The sequence below is a fragment of the Lissotriton vulgaris genome, chromosome 7, assembly GCF_964263255.1.
Source record: "Lissotriton vulgaris chromosome 7, aLisVul1.2, whole genome shotgun sequence".
Lineage (NCBI taxonomy): Eukaryota > Metazoa > Chordata > Amphibia > Caudata > Salamandridae > Lissotriton > Lissotriton vulgaris.
Window position 1 is genome coordinate 1676168649 of NC_141695.1, and position 22272 is coordinate 1676190920.

The following is a 22272-nucleotide window of genomic DNA, read 5'->3' on the forward strand; positions in this document are numbered from 1 at the left end:
GGGACACACGATTCATTTGTGAGAGGATGAATAGTATGAGATAAGAGGAACACAAGACAAGATTCTTTTGATTCAGGATGCATGGAATGATACTACAGGAACACAAGACAAGAATATTTTGAAACACAGAACACAAGTTATGATTCATTTGATACAAGATCAATACAAGACAAGATTTGTATGTTACAGAAGGAAAACAGTTAAGGAGTTCAACGATGCATGGAGAATGCAGGTCAATGTTTTGATGATGCAGAAGGGAAACAAAGAAAGAGTTACAAATATAAGACGCTCCCACAGAAGATGTAAAATCTAGGGCAGATATGCTAAAAACGATGGAGAACATCTAGGTGTGACACCTAAGACACATGATTTGAAAAAATATTTGTGAACTTCTACCCTCTAAATATTATGATGCAAACATAGTGGAAAGTCCTATGCAACCATGCCTCATATAACTTCTTTCTAAAGGTTATGTTCTCGTTTTCCATGCCTCACTTGTTCTCTTACTTTGTGACAGCTTCAGCCTTGGACATCCAGCCAGGTTAAGTATTTCACACACTGTACTGACATAATATTTGGCAATTCCTTGCTCTGGAGCAGTGGGAAGCCGCAGAAGTACACATTAGAGGGGAGATGTGTGAAGGTATGGGGAGGAGGCTGAGGAAGGCAAGGAGCTGCAGACCATGTGGCGTTGAATGTACCAGCAACAAATTTAATTAGAAAGTCTACTGAAGGAGGAAGCCACCATAGTGGAACCAGCAGCATGTGATGTCATTACAATATTGATGGAAGAAAGAAGCATAGAAAAATAACAGTGCAACTCTAGAAATGTATCTAAATCACACAAGCATTTCAAAGTACCTTATTGAGATTAAAAAATGCCTTCTCTGTGTGAATATAATTGAAGCTTTACTTGTCTAACAAAATCAAGTGCTACTGTACGGTGCTATCAAATATTGGAGCTTATGACTACATGTTGAGACATCTTAGACGCGGAAGTTCTGTAACATAAATATTGTGTTCACAATAAAAAGGATGCACTTTAAATCCAACAGTATAAATAAACTAAACAATGGGAGTATATAACATGGTTCAAAAATATGCAAAGGCTAGGCAGGCTGAGACTAAATGAGGGATGAAGAGGTTATTTTATTTGGGGAGGGGTTTGTGGAGGGAACACTGAATTTGTACATTCATTTTACAGTAATGTATTTTTTTATATTTTTTGTTGATTTGTACGGTGCTTGCACTCATTGATTTCTATTTGTTTGGCTGAGCAGTGAAGGTGGGCGATGTCATGGATGAGTCACACAGTCTTTAATGGACTTTTACCGGCAGGCCCTACAAGCTGTGCCTATAGGTCTGCAGTCTCCCCGGAGAAGGCGCGGGGGTCCTCATCAGATCGGGTCGTCACCTTAAACTGGCGGCGCAGGAAACCACCATAGCGCTTCTCATTGTCCCACTTGAGCTTGGGCCGGATTCTGCGCATAAAGCCCCCGTAACGCTTGTGCAGGTGGTCCGTCCCTTCCACTGGATCAGCGCTGCGCTTTGGGTATTTGCGCAGGAAACCCCCATAGCGTTTTCTCTCATCCTTGAGAAAGCCCATCTCTGTGCTGTCAGCATAATTTGCCATTTCTTCACTCTCAGTTGCTACGGGTTCAAGACTAGCCACTTCCCTCTCTCCAAACTTGCGTGTAAAGCCCCCATACTTTTTGGCAGACCCACCCTTGCCAGTGACACTATTTTCACGCAGGAGGGAATTGGCAAAGGCTTTGCTCTTCTCCAATTTCTTCATGAAGCCTCCGTAGCGCTTGGCCATGCCACCCGGCTGATCTCCAGGCACCTCTTCACCATCCGGGCTGGCATCAGCAGTGGTTCGAATCTGTTTATTGGTCTCTATCAGGGGTGGCATGAAGGAAGACAGGACCGCTTGGCATTTCACCCACTCAGCAGAGGACCGCAGGGCACCCTCACACTCCAGGGAACAAATCTAAGAAGTGGAGGAGGTAAAGAGTTAGCAATGACTTCACTAATTTGTTTCATGCAATAATTTAAGGGTACGCATCAAACAGTCCCAGCAATCGCGGTCAACAAAACAAAGAACAAGAAAATAACTCTTGCCTGTGAGCAAAGAAGCTGAGAACGTGGACCATTCCCAGATTATCCCTAATTTTGTGGCCATTTTATTATTTCCGAGGCATGTGGAAAGGCATAGGTTGTTCTAAGATGTTTCCTTAATTTTCTTTCTGTGATTTTGCTGGAGTAGTTTGAGGGTGGCAGACTGTGAATGGGTGTTTGGTTATTTTCCATTTTGAGGGAATTTTGAGCTGTGAATTATTGGAACCTTGGCGTCTGTGGAATGGCGATGTTTCTCTCTGACTTGTGCTTGATTCTGGGGTATTTTTTTGTTGTTGCTGTGGATGGGATGAGTTTATGGGCTATGGAAGAGTAGTGTTACTCTCAGATTTATGTTATATATTAGTATTATTTTAGCTGTAACTGTGTGAATCTGAGGCTTAAGGAAGGCTACGGATGGCTGTTACATTCAGTTTAAAATTCAGGATGGATTTGCGAACTAGTTTGGTTGCATCCCCTTGGGCACACCTTAGGTTCCTATATAGAATGGACTCCACAGAGTTTTTGCGCTTTTTAAGCAATATTTAAAATTTTCATTACTTCAATGTCCTTCGATGCGTGTCAGAAATTTACATCATTTCATTTTGCATGCTTTTTCGAAACCAATATATTTTCCACATATGCTTAGATGGCTCCTATGCATTTCGGACAGAAAGCCCTTCTTCAGGGAGAATCTCTAAAACATGAAATCATAGCACATGTTTTTAATACATCCTAGTGTCTTATATCAAAACCACAGTGCAGTATATTTATATTCCTATTCGATGTGTCCTTATAGCCCCTAAAGGCAACATGTGTAAACATTAGACTGTGTAGTGCCCCGTGTGCTCATGCATAAGTGTATTCCAAATGATGAACGAAAAAAATAAATAAAAACGTGAATACGCACTCACATTGCACTCGTCGGTTGGGTTCTCTTAGAATCTGTTATTACAAAAGAGGGAAAACGAAAGTAAACGAAGGTAAACAGGCGTACAGTATAGCCTTCCGTATATTCTTCCGTAATCGGACAACTCGAGAATTTACTGATAGTTAGTTCAGTGTGGGCGCCGTATTTCTAATGGCCGACCTTGCTTCTTGTGCCAAATACCGTTCTTGCGCTATATTTTGGAACCTATTGATAGCGTGGACCGATGAGCATCCACACAGTCTGTTGTTCATATCGTTGATGACATTAAGACACGTTACCTCCGCTTAGCTAATATGCGGTCTCGAACAGAATAAATACGGGCGTGCCGCCGAGAACGGTATTCGACACAAGAAGCAACGTCGGACATTAGAAATAAGGCGCCTGCACTGAACTAACTATCAGTAAGTTCTCGAGTTATCCGATTACGGAAGAGTATATGGGCCCCGAATGTACCACAATTCCAGATGAAGTGTAACCAATCTCCGTTATCTATGACTTCTGACCTAAAACAGTGATTAGGACTCCCCACATTCATTTTATTTAAAAACTATGGGGTCCTATTTATCAGCCATTTAGAATAAAATTGCATTTTGCGAGAATTGGCCCCTTTCAAAGCTGTAAAATTAAACGAATTAATTTTCTGCCATATATCTCGGGTCAATACCATATTTCCCTCTTTTAACCTTCTATTAGCGATCCTACAGTAGATATAAAATCTTCGTGCTGATAACAAATACTTATTCCAGAACCCTAATTTCTTCAAATAAGAAGTGCTAATTAAATTTTCCATCTGATACTTTCAATCTGATATAATTGTTCGATCTATATGTTGGAGAGAGCATCGTAAAGAGCCCTATAGGACCACTGCAACCACCATTTATTTGCACTAAGCTGAGGTTCGATTTCACTCCAACTCTTCTATTTATTGTTATTCAAAACATCAGTTAGAACCTCTATTGTCCCACTCAACCTGATCCAAACAAGCTTCTGACTTAATATAGGGATGGACTAAGATCTATAAAATGGTACTTTCCTTTTAAAAAGGCTAATGTAGCATTTTGCACCTCACTTTTTGGGGGGATTTAGTTAACCTTCAAATATCTCTAATTTGATTTTCTCTTCAAATTGTGTCCATCAATTCATTTTGTAGGTGGCTCCCTAAGATTAACGTTGTTCTAAACCTGAATGCATATTGTGCAACACGTGCATAGTAATATGATTTCAAGCTTGGGAGTGCTAAACCCCTTCTTCTGTGCCTCTGTATAACGTGCTTAATGTCAATCTTGGGCTAGAAATATGCCATAAAAAGTACAAGATCATAGAATCAACAAATTTAAAAAAATCGAGAGTATATTATACATAGTGCAACTGAAACCAAAATAATAAATAAATGGAGGGGAGGACTGTCCCCTTTATTAAAGTTACCCTTACTAGAAGAGTAATGGAAAGTATTGTACATTTTATCAATCATCCTTTAACTTTGTCAAGAAGTGGATTATAATTCATATCATACAGATCCTCTATATCTTCCGTATCGTATAGTATTGGGGTGTATAATATAGTATTGAGGTGAGTGTGCACACAGATTTGAAATCCAGTAGCAGGCTCCCTATAGAAGTTACTTAATATATTGAGAACATTTTGAACAAACTCTCCCACACTTCCTTCTTTAAGCTCAACATCAGCATAATATCATTGTAGTATAGCTTAATCTTGGAGATTTGGGAGATGAGGGCCTGAATTATTTTATCGCTGCGGCTGACTAAAACGAATGGTTCGATAAAAAAGGCGAAAAGAACAGGTGAAAGAGGATAGCCTTGACTTGTTCCACACTGAACCTTAAAAGCTCCAATTTCGGATGAATTTAAAATGTATTTGTCCTCACCATTATATATATACTCTCTATAAACCCTGTGAACTAGGTGAAGATTCCACATGTTTCTAAATTGCATATAAGAGTTTCCCAGACCAAGCGGTCAAAGGCCCTGTCGGCAGCCTATAGAAAAATCACTGCAGGAATTTGGTTGGTAGCTAATACATCTATGGCTTCGATTAAATAACTGGTATTTGTACACAGCTGCCGACCCGCTATAAAACCATTCTGTTCTGCATGAATTAATTTCAAAGCTACTTTATTGAACCTTTTTAACGATTTTATAGTCAGAATTTAAAAGCATAATATGAATTTGGGTCCGCTGGATTTTTCCCTTTTTTTTTAAAGGATTACCACATTTCCTGTCACTAAGAACAGACGGTGCACACCTCCCTTTAAAATACAGTAAGCTACCTAAGGTAAGTGTGGGTCTAACAGATTTGCAAATACGGTATAAAATGTGGAGGGAAACACATCTGTGCCACATTGATTACCCCCTGGTAAATTGCCCACCACCTCCTCAAGCTCTTGCAAAGAAAAGGGATTATCTATAAACCTAATACCTCTGAAACTACTGGATTCCAGATTTGAACTATAAATACTTTAATTCATTCATACCGACACTAGGGGAGTTACTATATATTTTGCTAGAATAATATAAGAAAGTGAAATTAATTTCTTCCTCTGAGGCCCAACAAACCCCTGTCCTCGGACATTTCAAAGTGCTACTACTGCAATTTGAAATCAGCTCCCTGTCCTGCCATGTCATAAAGCTCCCTGCAAAACCATTTTCCTTAAATATTTTTTTGCAAATAGGTGGAATTTTTCACTTCTGAGACTAAATCATCAAATTCTTGTTTTAAGTTGATCGCCAAGACTGACTCCCACTGAACCTGCTAACATAGACCAAGAGTATCTCCAAATCCTACAGTCAAAAGAGGCCGTAGCCCTAAAAGAGAGACATCTTTATCCTCTGTCACATGCTCTCTTTCTATTTTCCACCTTCTTTATTTCTATTGTTCCTTCTGATAAGTTCATGTTAGTTGCCTTTTTTAGGGGCATTAACCCGTGCTGCACCTCACCTATATCGGCAACAATTTTTGGGTGTTACCTGGGCAATCTCTTTCCGGACCTGGCCTGCTGGCAGTCTTGATCCATAATTACTTGTCTTCTTAGACCAAATCTCATCATTATCTCTTGACCAAGCTACTTCTTACCTGTTATCCAGTATTGGAGTATCATTCATAGATTCACATGCCTGAATCATCCCCGCTGTCGAGGTGGGAGTCTCATGGCACAAATAAAATATATACACAATAGTAGTAAAATATCATACAATAGGCTCTAATGGACCATAAAGTCACTACACTAGCCTATCCTCGTCCTTTTATGAAAAGAACCAAATTTGGAACCCAGCCAATCAGGCTCCAGCACCCTTTAGAACACTCCACAGAGAGGCAAGTCCCTCAGATTTTCTACTGCACGTCGTGTGACGGAGTCTCACTGAGCTCTGCTCAGTTTTTTCTCAAAGTTTGCTGAAGACTGTGAGTACAGGATTTCTGAATCTTCAAAGAAAGGATTATTCTTATCTTATGGTTCCTGTGGGAAAAAGAGACTGCATTTTGGGGATCCCCGCAAGGAATGTATATACTGCTTGTATCCGTCTCATAAGGTCAAGGAGTGCAGGATTTGTAGAACCTTTTCCTCAAAGACCCTAAAGGATAGAGAGGGCAGATTATTGATCTGGCTGGAGAAGTTGAAGGTGGGATCTGAAGTGGTGTCTGAAAAGATGATTTTGAGAGCCTTCAGTCTAAGAAGAGAGATAGATCTGAAGATACACCTGAAAGAACTGGCAAATCATCAAAAAAGTCTCATCAGGAGACTGGCCACTACTCCTCTAAAAAGAGAAGCTTTCATTCTCTTCTGAGGGAAAAACTGTGGAAACATCAAAAATGTCATTGAAAACGGCATTGAAACAGTCCAAGACTCAGTCAGAGTCTCTCAGATCATCGTTGTCATCAAAAAAGACCCCGCCGATGACGAAGCCACCTCAGAGTTCGTCGACGCTGTCTCCGTCGACGGAAGAACCGGTAAGATCTATTCCTTCGACGACGAAGACTAAATCGCCTCCGTCGACGACAACGTCGATGATTCCGCCGACGATCACAGTCTCACCTCTTTCGACGGCACCATCAATGATGGCCCCATGCCCGTTGATGCTCCCACCTTCGACGACAGTTCTACTCTCGTCGACGCTCCCATCGTCGATGACGGTTCTCTGCTCACCGACGCTTCCACCGTCGACGACGACTTCCACTTCGACATCATTGTCGACGACGGGTCGTCCATCGACGACATCGAGGACGACAACGTTGACATTGACATCAGTAGTCGCAGCTTCAGCTGTCCCTGTGTCTCCTTCCATGGTCATCTCGTTGACGATCACACAGAAAAGGCCTACTTCACTGCAAGTTACCCCTATTTTGACATCAAAATTAGCGTCTACGCTCCCGTTTGTGAGAGGCTACTACCATGACCCTTCATACATTTCTCTATTGCCTCCAAGCCATTTTTTGGTCAGAGGATGATGGGCAGTACAGCCCTGCAAGCAGCCCCTCTCAGCTTCATGTTGAATACAAGGAGGATGATGAGGAAGAAGAGTATTATGAGCCTTGTCAAACAGTGCAGAGGCCTCAAGTTTTATTGCCTCATCAGGAACCTGTGTTGCAGATGCCCATAGCGTTGGTAGAGGACTTAGCAGCTATGCTGAAAGATTACCATACGTGTTTTCCGACTGCAGCTGACCCTGTTTAAAGACATATTTCAACTGCATCTGTTTTGAATACTTCAAGTTCATCTGCTGGGTCTCAAAGTATTGTACCTATACCACAAGACCAATTGGTTTAAGTTGTTGATGAGGAAACGCTCACTGAAGAGGGCGAAATCCCTAAATCACCAACAACCGTGAATGAATGGGAGGATTACGTAATCCCTACACCATCTTCGCCAGTTCCTAATGCAGTTGATTCCTCTCTGGAGGACATTGGAGGTTTTCATGAAGTCATGGAGAGAGCAGCGACACGATTTCACCTAACTATGCCTGTTAACAAATCCGACTGCTTCCTCGAGGATTTCAAGGATCAGAGCGTGAAATCGGTCCGCACCATTCCCATAATCGACCATATCTGGGAAGAGGGCGCCAAGATTATGAGAAATCCTCTATCTGTACCTGCAATTCTTCCCAGGATTGATAAGAAATATTAGGCCCCAGATGATGGCCCTGCTTGCCTATCTGGTCATCCTAGGCTGACTCGGTCATCTGTCAGGCCGCTCAGTGCAGGTTGAGAAATCCTTCAGCTCCAATCACTGCACCTCCTGACAAGGATGGTAGGAAGCTCGACAATATAGGGAAGAGGTTTACCACCATGGCAGATGCTTCCGTTTGTGCCGCTAACTCATTGGCAATCCTTGGGAGGTATGACCGCCAAATTTGGTCAGATATTGCTCCATACCTTGAGTTTTTACCAGAGGATAAGAAACAAGAGGCAAGAAGAATTCTCCTAGAGGGCGAAAGAGCAGCATCAGAAACTATCGACATTTTCATGGATATAGCCTCCCTAGGATTCTGACAACTGGCTGGAGTGGCGGTCCTACGTTGCCAGGGTTGGCTAAAATCTACCACTTTCCGCCCGGAAATTCAAAGCAAAATTCCTGACATGCCTTTTGATGGGGATGCACTCTTTGGCAAGCATATCGATGATGCCCTACAAGACATTTAAAAAGACACCGACACTGCCAAGGCCCTGGGTACGCTGCAATACAGGAGATTCCTTTTTCGAGGCGCCCATGGCAGAGGGTCTTTCTCCTTTCGTGGAGGTTACCAAAAGTACCAACCCAGCATAATTAGGGCAGATATGGTTTTCAACAACAATCTTACAGAGCGCCCCTACTGATGCTTACAGACAACAGAACAGGAGGAAACAGACCCAACAGGGCAGAGATAATGGTAGGAAACAGTGGTGTTTCCCCAACACCTGCAACAGTTCGGCCACACTTCAAGACCAAGACGCCGAACATTTCTCGTCATTTCAGCCAATGGGAAAAGCTGACCTCGGACGAGTGGGTCTTGGAACTAATGAAATTCGGTTACACCTTAGAATTTGTAAAACTCCTTCCTCGCCATCCCCTTTTAAAGAAGCATCCACCACATCTAGCTCTTCTCAGGAAAGAGGAAAGGAGTATGCTACTAAAAGGAGCTATAGAGAGAGTAACCGTTCCCAGGTGAGAAGAGGTTTTTACTCCTGTTTCTTTATAGTCAAGAAAAAGTTGGGAGAATGGAGACCAATCCTATATTTGAGGACGCTGAACAAATACCTGCAAAAGAAATCCCTTTGCATGGTTACTCTTCAAGAGATTCTACAGCTCCTAGAACATGCAGACTTCATGACAACACTATTGCTGCCGGATGCATACTTCCACATCCCGATCCACCCCAAACATAAAAAATTCCTCAGTTTTACTGTGGCAGATGCACATTTTCAATTCAGGGTTCTTCCTTTTGGCCTGCGTTCAGCTCCAATAGTTTTTACAAAATGCCTTGCTCCGGTTGCGGCTCATCTCAGGCTGCAGGGGCTGCAGCTTTTCCCATATCTGGACGAAAGGCCAATAAAAGTTCCTTCTTTTTGGCAGGCTTCAGAAGCAACGCACACCTGCCTTCACATATTTCAATCTCTGGGGTTGTCTCTCAACTCCCAAAAATCAGTTCTTCTTCCGTCTCAAAGGATTCAGTTTCTGGGGGCAGTTTTGGACACTATCCAGGACAAAGCATCCTTGTCCGCAAAAAGACAATCGCATCTGGTTTCCCTAGCGTCAGACCTACGAAAAAGAAGGTTCGCTTCTGTGAGGAAAATAAAATTCTCTCGATGTTATCCTCTGCAATCCTTCTGGTTCCTCACTCCTGTCTCAGAATGAGACCTATCCAAGAAGAACTAGACAGTCAATGCCTTCAAATAACAGGGTCGTTCGAGGATAACCCCGGCTATGCAGGTAGCTCTGCTTTGGTGGCAGCACTCCAGCAATGTCTCGGGCTTACCTTTCTTTCTCCCACACCGGAATTTATCTTGACTGCAGACATTTCTCTCGAAGGATGGGGTGCGCACCTCCAAGATCTCTGCATAAGAGCAAATGGTCCAAAGCATTGTCAAAACTGCACATCAACTTCCTGGAGCTTCGAGCTATATTTCTGGCTTTGCAGTCTTTTCTCCCAAGACTTCAAGGGTCCTCAGTTCTCATAAGAACCAACAACACCACTTGCATGCATTACCTAAACAAGCAAGGGGGTAATCGTTCTCACATCCTATCTCAGGCAGCGCAGACCATAAGGAAATGGCTCCTTTCTCATCACATTACCATAATGGTGGAACATCTGCCAGGAGTAAACAACACTCTGGCGGACACTTAAAGGAGAACATCAAATTCTTGCCACGAATGGGAACTGGAACAGTCAGTAGTGGAACACATTTTTCAGACGTGGGGCAGACCCAATTTGGATCTCTGCCTCCAAAATGAATCGGAGATGCCCATTCTATGCCAGTTGGCATCCAGAGGAGGGCTCTTGGGGAAACGCCTTCATGATGAGATGGACGGGGATTTTCGCTTACGCTTTCCCTCCTTTTCCATTGCTCCAGAGGTTTCTAAGAAAACTGAAACTGGAACCATGCCTAATGATTCTCATTGCCCCACGGTGGCCGCGTCAGCACTGGTTTACAGAACCTACACTCAGAATGCAGCCCATTTCGTCTCCCACTGTCTCCAACTCTATTGACAATGAGCAAGGGCCAGATTCTGCAGCCAGCCCCTCTGGAGCTTCATGCTTGGCTTCTGAGCTCACTGAATTCAAGGAGCTAGATTTATTGCAAGACTGTAGAGATATACTTGCAAAAGCAAGAGCTCCTTCTACTCTAAAAACCTATTCTCTAAAATGGAAATGGTTCTGTTCTTGGTGCCATGATAATGATACACATCCCCTGGACTGTTCTTCAGAAAACGTTCTCCCCTATCTTCTTTCATTAGCTAAGCCTGGACTCATGTTCGTATCTCTTAAGCTGCATCTGGACGCAATCTCAACTTCCAGACGTTCTACTGGCGGCTTATCTCTCTGCTCCAACCGTTTGGTCAAGCAATTTTTGAAAAGTCTTTTCAGGGCTGTTCCGACCAGCAGAGCTCCTCCCCCGAATGGAGGCTTAATCTGGTTCTATCTCAGCTCATGAAGCATCCATTCGAACCTGTGCACAAAGATGAGCTTAAATATCTTGCCTTGAAAACTGCTTTTTTGTTAGAGTTATCAAACATCCATACCTAAGGTTCACCAATGACTATGTTCTCTTAAGAACAAATCCTACATTTATTCCAAAGGTTCCATCTGTTTTCCACCTTAATGAGCCCATTATTTTACGTACTTTCTTTCCCAGTCCGTCTACCCCGGCTGAGAAGGCCCAACACACTTTGGACATTAAGAGGTGCCTTAAATTCTACTTATCACAAACGGTATCCCTTTGGAAGTTGGATCAATTGTTTGTCTCTTATGATGGTCAAAAACCAGGTACAGCAGTGACGAAGTCTACAGTTGCAAGATGGACTGCATCGGCAATTCAATTTCGTCACTTTAAAGCTGGACGTCCTTTGTCTATGCAGCCTAAAGCTCATTGCACAAGGGCTGTGTCATCATCGGCAGCACTTTTTGCCGGAGTGCAGTTGGAGAAGATTTGCTGTGCTGCAACCTGGAAGAATGTGCACACATTCACACGGCATTACTGTCTAGATCTGGCTACAGAAGCTGAGTCAGCAGTTGATCAAGCAGTGTTACGCAACCTTTTCAAATAAGGTAAGCTCATTCGAGAGGTGACTATCTTGTTTTATGCTTTTGAATACTGTCTCTTTTAATTGTTAATGTTTCTAATGTCTCTCTCATCTGATGTGGCATATTTTATAAGGATGTTTATAATTATATTGCACAAAGTGTCTAATGTAGTCTATATAATACCCACCTTCCACTAAGGGACTAAGATTTTTACTGCTAGCTATTCTGATTCAGGCATGTGAATCTATGAAAGATACCCCAAAACTGGATAAGAAAACAAGTTACTTACCTGTAACTTCAGTTATCCAGTATTGGTATCTTTATTAGAGTCACATGCAACCCACCCTCCTCCCCGGAGAGGCTTCCCTTATTTCTATGTTATACTTACTGTCACTTGTGTTACTAAAATCTGAGGGACCTGCCTCTCTGTGGAGTGTTCTAGAGGGTGCTGGAGCCTGATTGGCTGGGTTCCAAATTTGGTTCTTTTTACAAAAGGACGAGGATAGGCTAGTGTAGTGACTTTATGGTCCATTATAGCCTATTGTATGATATTTTACTACTATTGTGTATATATTTTATTTGTACAGTGAGACTCCCACCTCGACGGCGGGGATGATTGAGGCATGTGAATCTATGAAAGATACCAATACTGGATAACTGAAGTTACAGGTAAGTAACTTTTTTTCTTCTCTGTTCTCTCTCTGACGGTCTTGATATTCATGCTCCTCTTAAACCTTTCAAACTTACGACAAACCCTCCTCAACCCTGGTTAGCTCCTGAAATTGCTGTTCTCTGTAAAATGAAAGTGTCTCTTTCAATGTCTATGGCTTAAACATCTCAACTTAAAGATGCCAATGAAAGCTTTTCTTAGTAACTTATTACTAAACAATCTCATGATCCTCGACAACTATTTTCCATGATTAATCATATGTAAGGCTCCCGGTTTTATGGTATTTCTTTTTTTCAACATTTCCGTCTGTATTTATCCATATTTATTTTCTCCTCATTTTTTCTGTATTTATCCATTTTTATTTTGTGTTTTCTGTATAAATGAAGCTGCAATGGGTATTTTTCCACATTTATATGACTGATAAACGTATTTGAATGTCCAAAAGGTTTCAGCAGTATACAGTGCAAAAGCATTATTTGAAAACACTTGCCTTGTAGAATAGCATAAATAACTGTAGTTCCCCAGTATTGGGGTGTCTTTCATAGATTCACATGCTTGAATATTCCCCGTCGTCGAAGTGGGAGTCACACGGTACATAACATAGCAATGTAGTAATAACATAAGTATATATATATATATATATATCTATATATATATATATATATATATATATATATATATATATATATATATATATCCATCGCATGCAGGCACACCATTTTGAGAGGAACCACACGGCAAATGTAGTTCAGTGAGGCTTTAATGGCACACTGCTGGTACAGGGTGAAGCGGCAGTTCATTCACATCAAACTAAAGCGCCGGACGCGTTTCGAGACTCCTCATCTCATCATCAGCGGCGTCTAAATGTCAGTTAGGGCAGGTACCTCTAAGCAATGACACGCACCTGCGTTAATGCCTGTTTCCTAGGCGTGGCTAAACGCATAGCATCCTGGATATTGTAGTGCGTGTCTGTGTATTCCCATGTGGGTTCGGCCTGTCCACCAAAATGTCACAAATAATAACCCCAGTGGGCTTGTGAAAGAGCAGCCGTCGCCCTGTGCCCCGCTCTCTGTGTGTCACTCCTGGTAAGCGGGCGCCGTCCTGCTCCGGCTGCCAGCTTACTTGCCGTTTCTGGAGATCCCAAATGTCACACCAGACATGCAGGCAGAACCGCTGACTCGCGGGGGTTCCATCTCCCGACTGTGTCAGCCGTTAAACATCCATCGCATGCAGGCACACCATTTTGAGAGGAACCACACGGCAAATGTAGTTCAGTGAGGCTTTAATGGCACACTGCTGGTACAGGGTGAAGCGGCAGTTCATTCACATCAAACTAAAGCGCCGGACGCGTTTCGAGACTCCTCATCTCATCATCAGCGGCGTCTAAAAGGCAGTTAGGGCAGTTACTTCTCAGAGCTAAGACACGCACCTGCGTTAATGCCTGTTTCCAAGGCGTGGCTAAACGCATAGCATCCTGGATATTGTAGTGCGTGTCTGTGTATTCCCATGTGGGTTCGGCCTGTCCACCAAAATGTCACAAATAATAACCCCAGTGGGCTTGTGAAAGAGCAGCCGTCGCCCTGTGCCCCGCTCTCTGTGTGTCACTCCTGGTAAGCGGGCGCCGTCCTGCTCCGGCTGCCAGCTTACTTGCCGTTTCTGGAGATCCCAAATGTCACACCGGACATGCAGGCAGAACCGCTGACTCGCGGGGGTTCCATCTCCCGACTGTGTCAGCCGTTAAACATCCATCGCATGCAGGCACACCATTTTGAGAGGAACCACACGGCAAATGTAGTTCAGTGAGGCTTTAATGGCACACTGCTGGTACAGGGTGAAGCGGCAGTTCATTCACATCAAACTAAAGCGCCGGACGCGTTTCGAGACTCCTCATCTCATCATCAGCGGCGTCTAAATGTCAGTTAGGGCAGGTACCTCTAAGCAATGACACGCACCTGCGTTAATGCCTGTTTCCAAGGCGTGGCTAAACGCATAGCATCCTGGATATTGTAGTGCGTGTCTGTGTATTCCCATGTGGGTTCGGCCTGTCCACCAAAATGTCACAAATAATAACCCCAGTGGGCTTGTGAAAGAGCAGCCGTCGCCCTGTGCCCCGCTCTCTGTGTGTCACTCCTGGTAAGCGGGCGCCGTCCTGCTCCGGCTGCCAGCTTACTTGCCGTTTCTGGAGATCCCAAATGTCACACCGGACATGCAGGCAGAACCGCTGACTCGCGGGGGTTCCATCTCCCGACTGTGTCAGCCGTTAAACATCCATCGCATGCAGGCACACCATTTTGAGAGGAACCACACGGCAAATGTAGTTCAGTGAGGCTTTAATGGCACACTGCTGGTACAGGGTGAAGCGGCAGTTCATTCACATCAAACTAAAGCGCCGGACGCGTTTCGAGACTCCTCATCTCATCATCAGCGGCGTCTAAATGTCAGTTAGGGCAGGTACCTCTAAGCAATGACACGCACCTGCGTTAATGCCTGTTTCCAAGGCGTGGTTAAACGCATAGCATCCTGGATATTGTAGTGCGTGTCTGTGTATTCCCATGTGGGTTCGGCCTGTCCACCAAAATGTCACAAATAATAACCCCAGTGGGCTTGTGAAAGAGCAGCCGTCGCCCTGTGCCCCGCTCTCTGTGTGTCACTCCTGGTAAGCGGGCGCCGTCCTGCTCCGGCTGCCAGCTTACTTGCCGTTTCTGGAGATCCCAAATGTCACACCGGACATGCAGGCAGAACCGCTGACTCGCGGGGGTTCCATCTCCCGACTGTGTCAGCCGTTAAACATCCATCGCATGCAGGCACACCATTTTGAGAGGAACCACACGGCAAATGTAGTTCAGTGAGGCTTTAATGGCACACTGCTGGTACAGGGTGAAGCGGCAGTTCATTCACATCAAACTAAAGCGCCGGACGCGTTTCGAGACTCCTCATCTCATCATCAGCGGCGTCTAAATGTCAGTTAGGGCAGGTACCTCTAAGCAATGACACGCACCTGCGTTAATGCCTGTTTCCAAGGCGTGGCTAAACGCATAGCATCCTGGATATTGTAGTGCGTGTCTGTGTATTCCCATGTGGGTTCGGCCTGTCCACCAAAATGTCACAAATAATAACCCCAGTGGGCTTGTGAAAGAGCAGCCGTCGCCCTGTGCCCCGCTCTCTGTGTGTCACTCCTGGTAAGCGGGCGCCGTCCTGTTCCGGCTGCCAGCTTACTTGCCGTTTCTGGAGATCCCAAATGTCACACCGGACATGCAGGCAGAACCGCTGACTCGCGGGGGTTCCATCTCCCGACTGTGTCAGCCGTTAAACATCCATCGCATGCAGGCACACCATTTTGAGAGGAACCACACGGCAAATGTAGTTCAGTGAGGCTTTAATGGCACACTGCTGGTACAGGGTGAAGCGGCAGTTCATTCACATCAAACTAAAGTGCCGGACGCGTTTCGAGACTCCTCATCTCATCATCAGCGGCGTCTAAATGTCAGTTAGGGCAGGTACCTCTAAGCAATGACACGCACCTGCGTTAATGCCTGTTTCCAAGGCGTGGCTAAACGCATAGCATCCTGGATATTGTAGTGCGTGTCTGTGTATTCCCATGTGGGTTCGGCCTGTCCACCAAAATGTCACAAATAATAACCCCAGTGGGCTTGTGAAAGAGCAGCCGTCGCCCTGTGCCCCGCTCTCTGTGTGTCACTCCTGGTAAGCGGGCGCCGTCCTGCTCCGGCTGCCAGCTTACTTGCCGTTTCTGGAGATCCCAAATGTCACACCGGACATGCAGGCAGAACCGCTGACTCGCGGGGGTTCCATCTCCCGACTGTGTCAGCCGTTAAACATCCATCGCATGCAGGCACACCATTTTGAGAGGAACCACACGGCAAATGTAGTTCAGTGAGGCTTTAATGGCACACTGCTGGTACAGGGTGAAGCGGCAGTTCATTCACATCAAACTAAAGCGCCGGACGCGTTTCGAGACTCCTCATCTCATCATCAGCGGCGTCTAAATGTCAGTTAGGGCAGGTACCTCTAAGCAATGACACGCACCTGCGTTAATGCCTGTTTCCAAGGCGTGGCTAAACGCATAGCATCCTGGATATTGTAGTGCGTGTCTGTGTATTCCCATGTGGGTTCGGCCTGTCCACCAAAATGTCACAAATAATAACCCCAGTGGGCTTGTGAAAGAGCAGCCGTCGCCCTGTGCCCCGCTCTCTGTGTGTCACTCCTGGTAAGCGGGCGCCGTCCTGCTCCGGCTGCCAGCTTACTTGCCGTTTCTGGAGATCCCAAATGTCACACCGGACATGCAGGCAGAACCGCTGACTCGCGGGGGTTCCATCTCCCGACTGTGTCAGCCGTTAAACATCCATCGCATGCAGGCACACCATTTTGAGAGGAACCACACGGCAAATGTAGTTCAGTGAGGCTTTAATGGCACACTGCTGGTACAGGGTGAAGCGGCAGTTCATTCACATCAAACTAAAGCGCCGGACGCGTTTCGAGACTCCTCATCTCATCATCAGCGGCGTCTAAATGTCAGTTAGGGCAGGTACCTCTAAGCAATGACACGCACCTGCGTTAATGCCTGTTTCCAAGGCGTGGCTAAACGCATAGCATCCTGGATATTGTAGTGCGTGTCTGTGTATTCCCATGTGGGTTCGGCCTGTCCACCAAAATGTCACAAATAATAACCCCAGTGGGCTTGTGAAAGAGCAGCCGTCGCCCTGTGCCCCGCTCTCTGTGTGTCACTCCTGGTAAGCGGGCGCCGTCCTGCTCCGGCTGCCAGCTTACTTGCCGTTTCTGGAGATCCCAAATGTCACACCGGACATGCAGGCAGAACCGCTGACTCGCGGGGGTTCCATCTCCCGACTGTGTCAGCCGTTAAACATCCATCGCATGCAGGCACACCATTTTGAGAGGAACCACACGGCAAATGTAGTTCAGTGAGGCTTTAATGGCACACTGCTGGTACAGGGTGAAGCGGCAGTTCATTCACATCAAACTAAAGCGCCGGACGCGTTTCGAGACTCCTCATCTCATCATCAGCGGCGTCTAAATGTCAGTTAGGGCAGGTACCTCTAAGCAATGACACGCACCTGCGTTAATGCCTGTTTCCAAGGCTGGGGTTATTATTTGTGACATTTTGGTGGACAGGCCGAACCCACATGGGAATACACAGACACGCACTACAATATCCAGGATGCTATGCGTTTAGCCACGCCTTGGAAACAGGCATTAACGCAGGTGCGTGTCATTGCTTAGAGGTACCTGCCCTAACTGACATTTAGACGCCGCTGATGATGAGATGAGGAGTCTCGAAACGCGTCCGGCGCTTTAGTTTGATGTGAATGAACTGCCGCTTCACCCTGTACCAGCAGTGTGCCATTAAAGCCTCACTGAACTACATTTGCCGTGTGGTTCCTCTCAAAATGGTGTGCCTGCATGCGATGGATGTTTAACGGCTGACACAGTCGGGAGATGGAACCCCCGCGAGTCAGCGGTTCTGCCTGCATGTCCGGTGTGACATTTGGGATCTCCAGAAACGGCAAGTAAGCTGGCAGCCGGAGCAGGACGGCGCCCGCTTACCAGGAGTGACACACAGAGAGCGGGGCACAGGGCGACGGCTGCTCTTTCACAAGCCCACTGGGGTTATTATTTGTGACATTTTGGTGGACAGGCCGAACCCACATTGGAATACACAGACACGCACTACAATATCCAGGATGCTATGCGTTTAGCCACGCCTTGGAAACAGGCATTAACGCAGGTGCGTGTCATTGCTTAGAGGTACCTGCCCTAACTGACATTTAGACGCCGCTGATGATGAGATGAGGAGTCTCGAAACGCGTCCGGCGCTTTAGTTTGATGTGAATGAACTGCCGCTTCACCCTGTACCAGCAGTGTGCCATTAAAGCCTCACTGAACTACATTTGCCGTGTGGTTCCTCTCAAAATGGTGTGCCTGCATGCGATGGATGTTTAACGGCTGACACAGTCGGGAGATGGAACCCCCGCGAGTCAGCGGTTCTGCCTGCATGTCCGGTGTGACATTTGGGATCTCCAGAAACGGCAAGTAAGCTGGCAGCCGGAGCAGGACGGCGCCCGCTTACCAGGAGTGACACACAGAGAGCGGGGCACAGGGCGACGGCTGCTCTTTCACAAGCCCACTGGGGTTATTATTTGTGACATTTTGGTGGACAGGCCGAACCCACATGGGAATACACAGACACGCACTACAATATCCAGGATGCTATGCGTTTAGCCACGCCTTGGAAACAGGCATTAACGCAGGTGCGTGTCATTGCTTAGAGGTACCTGCCCTAACTGACATTTAGACGCCGCTGATGATGAGATGAGGAGTCTCGAAACGCGTCCGGCGCTTTAGTTTGATGTGAATGAACTGCCGCTTCACCCTGTACCAGCAGTGTGCCATTAAAGCCTCACTGAACTACATTTGCCGTGTGGTTCCTCTCAAAATGGTGTGCCTGCATGCGATGGATGTTTAACGGCTGACACAGTCGGGAGATGGAACCCCCGCGAGTCAGCGGTTCTGCCTGCATGTCCGGTGTGACATTTGGGATCTCCAGAAACGGCAAGTAAGCTGGCAGCCGGAGCAGGACGGCGCCCGCTTACCAGGAGTGACACACAGAGAGCGGGGCACAGGGCGACGGCTGCTCTTTCACAAGCCCACTGGGGTTATTATTTGTGACATTTTGGTGGACAGGCCGAACCCACATAGGAATACACAGACACGCACTACAATATCCAGGATGCTATGCGTTTAGCCACGCCTTGGAAACAGGCATTAACGCAGGTGCGTGTCATTGCTTAGAGGTACCTGCCCTAACTGACATTTAGACGCCGCTGATGATGAGATGAGGAGTCTCGAAACGCGTCCGGCGCTTTAGTTTGATGTGAATGAACTGCCGCTTCACCCTGTACCAGCAGTGTGCCATTAAAGCCTCACTGAACTACATTTGCCGTGTGGTTCCTCTCAAAATGGTGTGCCTGCATGCGATGGATGTTTAACGGCTGACACAGTCGGGAGATGGAACCCCCGCGAGTCAGCGGTTCTGCCTGCATGTCCGGTGTGACATTTGGGATCTCCAGAAACGGCAAGTAAGCTGGCAGCCGGAGCAGGACGGCGCCCGCTTACCAGGAGTGACACACAGAGAGCGGGGCACAGGGCGACGGCTGCTCTTTCACAAGCCCACTGGGGTTATTATTTGTGACATTTTGGTGGACAGGCCGAACCCACATGGGAATACACAGACACGCACTACAATATCCAGGATGCTATGCGTTTAGCCACGCCTTGGAAACAGGCATTAACGCAGGTGCGTGTCATTGCTTAGAGGTACCTGCCCTAACTGACATTTAGACGCCGCTGATGATGAGATGAGGAGTCTCGAAACGCGTCCGGCGCTTTAGTTTGATGTGAATGAACTGCCGCTTCACCCTGTACCAGCAGTGTGCCATTAAAGCCTCACTGAACTACATTTGCCGTGTGGTTCCTCTCAAAATGGTGTGCCTGCATGCGATGGATATATATATATATATATATATATATATATATATATATATATATATATATATATATAAATGAAGAAACCATAGAGTTTCAATAGAGAGAAAAACTGAAAAACTTGTCACTTCTATAACATATCACAGTCATTATGCTTAGTCCAAACTTCAGCCAATCAGGCGTCAGCACCCTCTTAGAATGTTCTCCTCAGAGGCTCAGGCCCTCAGATTTTCTACTGCACGTCATGTGAAGGGAATCTCCCTGAGCTCAGCTCAGTTTTTTCTCTATTTCTTCTCAGAAAGTGAACTTCATGATGTCTACTACCAAGAAGTCCCTCTTCAGACCTTGTGGGACCTGTGGTAAACAGAGACTTCATTCTGAAGACCCTCATAAAAAGTGCATGTATTGCCTTTATCCTGAACACCAGGTAAAGGATTGTAAAATATGTAGAACATTCTTTCAGAAGACTTTAAAGGTTGGAGAGGGGCGTCTCCTTCTGTGGCTACAGAAGTTGAATACTTCAAAGAACCCTCTCTCAGATGTTGAGAGTGTGTCATCAGTCAAGACTTCATCATCCTTGAAGAGAACCAGTGAGTATCAAAAGGTTTCTCCAAAAGCTAAAGTAGTGAAAAAACATCATGTGGATAAGACACTAACCAACCTTCAACTTCTAAAGGGATGGTTTCTTCCCCCCAGAGTCTATCTGCACCTTCTACGTCCCAAGATCTGATTCTCAGGCGTCAAAGACTCCAACCGCGCAGTTTTTACCTCAGAAACTGCCTATCTGGTCAACGGGCTCATCGTTGCTCCCTTTGTTGATGAGAACTGCTGTCGTTGCGTCTGCGTCGACAACTTCAACATCGGCATCTATGAAGCCGGCTATGATCCTGTCGTCAGCAACTTCACTGTCGACATTCGTATCCATAAAGGAGAGGCCTATTTCGTCTACGGTGCCTTTGATTTTGTCAACTGTGTCAATAAAACAGAAGAAGAAGCATTCGTCGGCGCGTTCATCGTCGTCGACGACGGCTTCGTCGACGATGGCTTCGTCGGCGATGGCTTCGTCGACGGTGGCTTCGACGACGGTGGCTTCGTTGGCGGTGGCTTCATCGGCGGTGGCTTAGTCGACGGTGGCTTCATCAGCAGTGGCTTCGCCGGCAGTGGCTTCATCAAAGGTGGCCCAGCAACAACGTCTATCGTTGACGGTGACAGCATCGACGACAACATCCATGGATCTGGTACCTTTGAAGTCTTCAAGCTCTTTACTTCAACGGCGACATTCCTCTTTGGATACCCTGATGCCAATTTAAACTGCTTCTCAACCTCCAGCTGAATTATTTTCTTCTGATGCTGACGATGATGAATCGGAGGACGATGACAGATTTCGGGCTGCTCACAGTCCCTCTGAACTTCTTATTAAATGTAAGGACTCTGATGATGATCTAGAGGAAGAAGATTTTTCTACTTATGACACACAGCCTGCGCTGCAACCTCCTATTGCACAGATGCCTTTATCTCTTATTTCCAACCTCCAATTCATGCTGGATGATTATTATTGCCATTTTCCTAATTCAGTTCAGGCCTCTCCAGCACCTCAAGCGCCTCTTCAACCTTCTCCTACTGGACAATCAGTTGCTATACCTTCTGCGTCAGCGCCCAGAGTACAACACCAGGATGCTCCTCAGATCATAGAGGAGGACAATGAAGGTGATAATGATGATGATGGTGACAGGGAAGAGGGTGAGCTAGATGACAGATCCCTTCTTTCTGAATGGGACAACTATATAAAACTAGTCCAGCTCCTCTGGATTCTCCACTAGTTGACATTGGTGGTTTTCATTTTCTCATGGAAAGGGCATCAAAAAGATTCCACTTTCCTATGGTCACCAGAGAGTAAGATTGTTTCTGATATGTTTTTAAAGATCCACCTCAGAAGCAAGTTCGTTCTATTCCCATCATTGATTTTATTTGGCTAGAAGGCCTCAAGCTCTTGCAAAACCCTAATTCAATTCCAGCTGTTCTACTTCGGCTGGATAAGAAATGTAAAGCCCCCGCAAATTCACCTGCTTGTCTCATTGCACAACCAAAACCTGATTCCATTATTACTCAGGCAGAACAACGTCGTGCCAGAAATCCATTGTCTCCATTATCAGCACCGCCGGACCAAGAGGGAAGATGCCTTGACGCTATTGGCAAGAAATTTTCCACTATGGCAGCAACTACGGTTCGAGCAGCCAATTCTTTGGCTATCCTTGGCCGTTACGATCGACACATCTGGTCAGACATATCATCCCTTATAGATTTAA

At 45.8% G+C, this 22272-nt stretch overlaps 1 protein-coding gene across 1 annotated transcript in view; it reads right to left on the reverse strand.

Annotated features, from left to right (window-relative positions):
* Positions 1-691: 691 nt before the first annotated feature.
* The window catches only part of PDYN (prodynorphin), a 74672-nt gene continuing 53091 nt past the window's right edge, over positions 692-22272 (reverse strand). Inside the window, exon 3 of the mRNA XM_086929058.1 lies at positions 692-1990. Coding sequence (XP_086785184.1) covers positions 1355-1990 — 636 coding nt within the window. The 3' untranslated portion in view covers positions 692-1354. The remainder of the gene's footprint in view (positions 1991-22272) is intronic.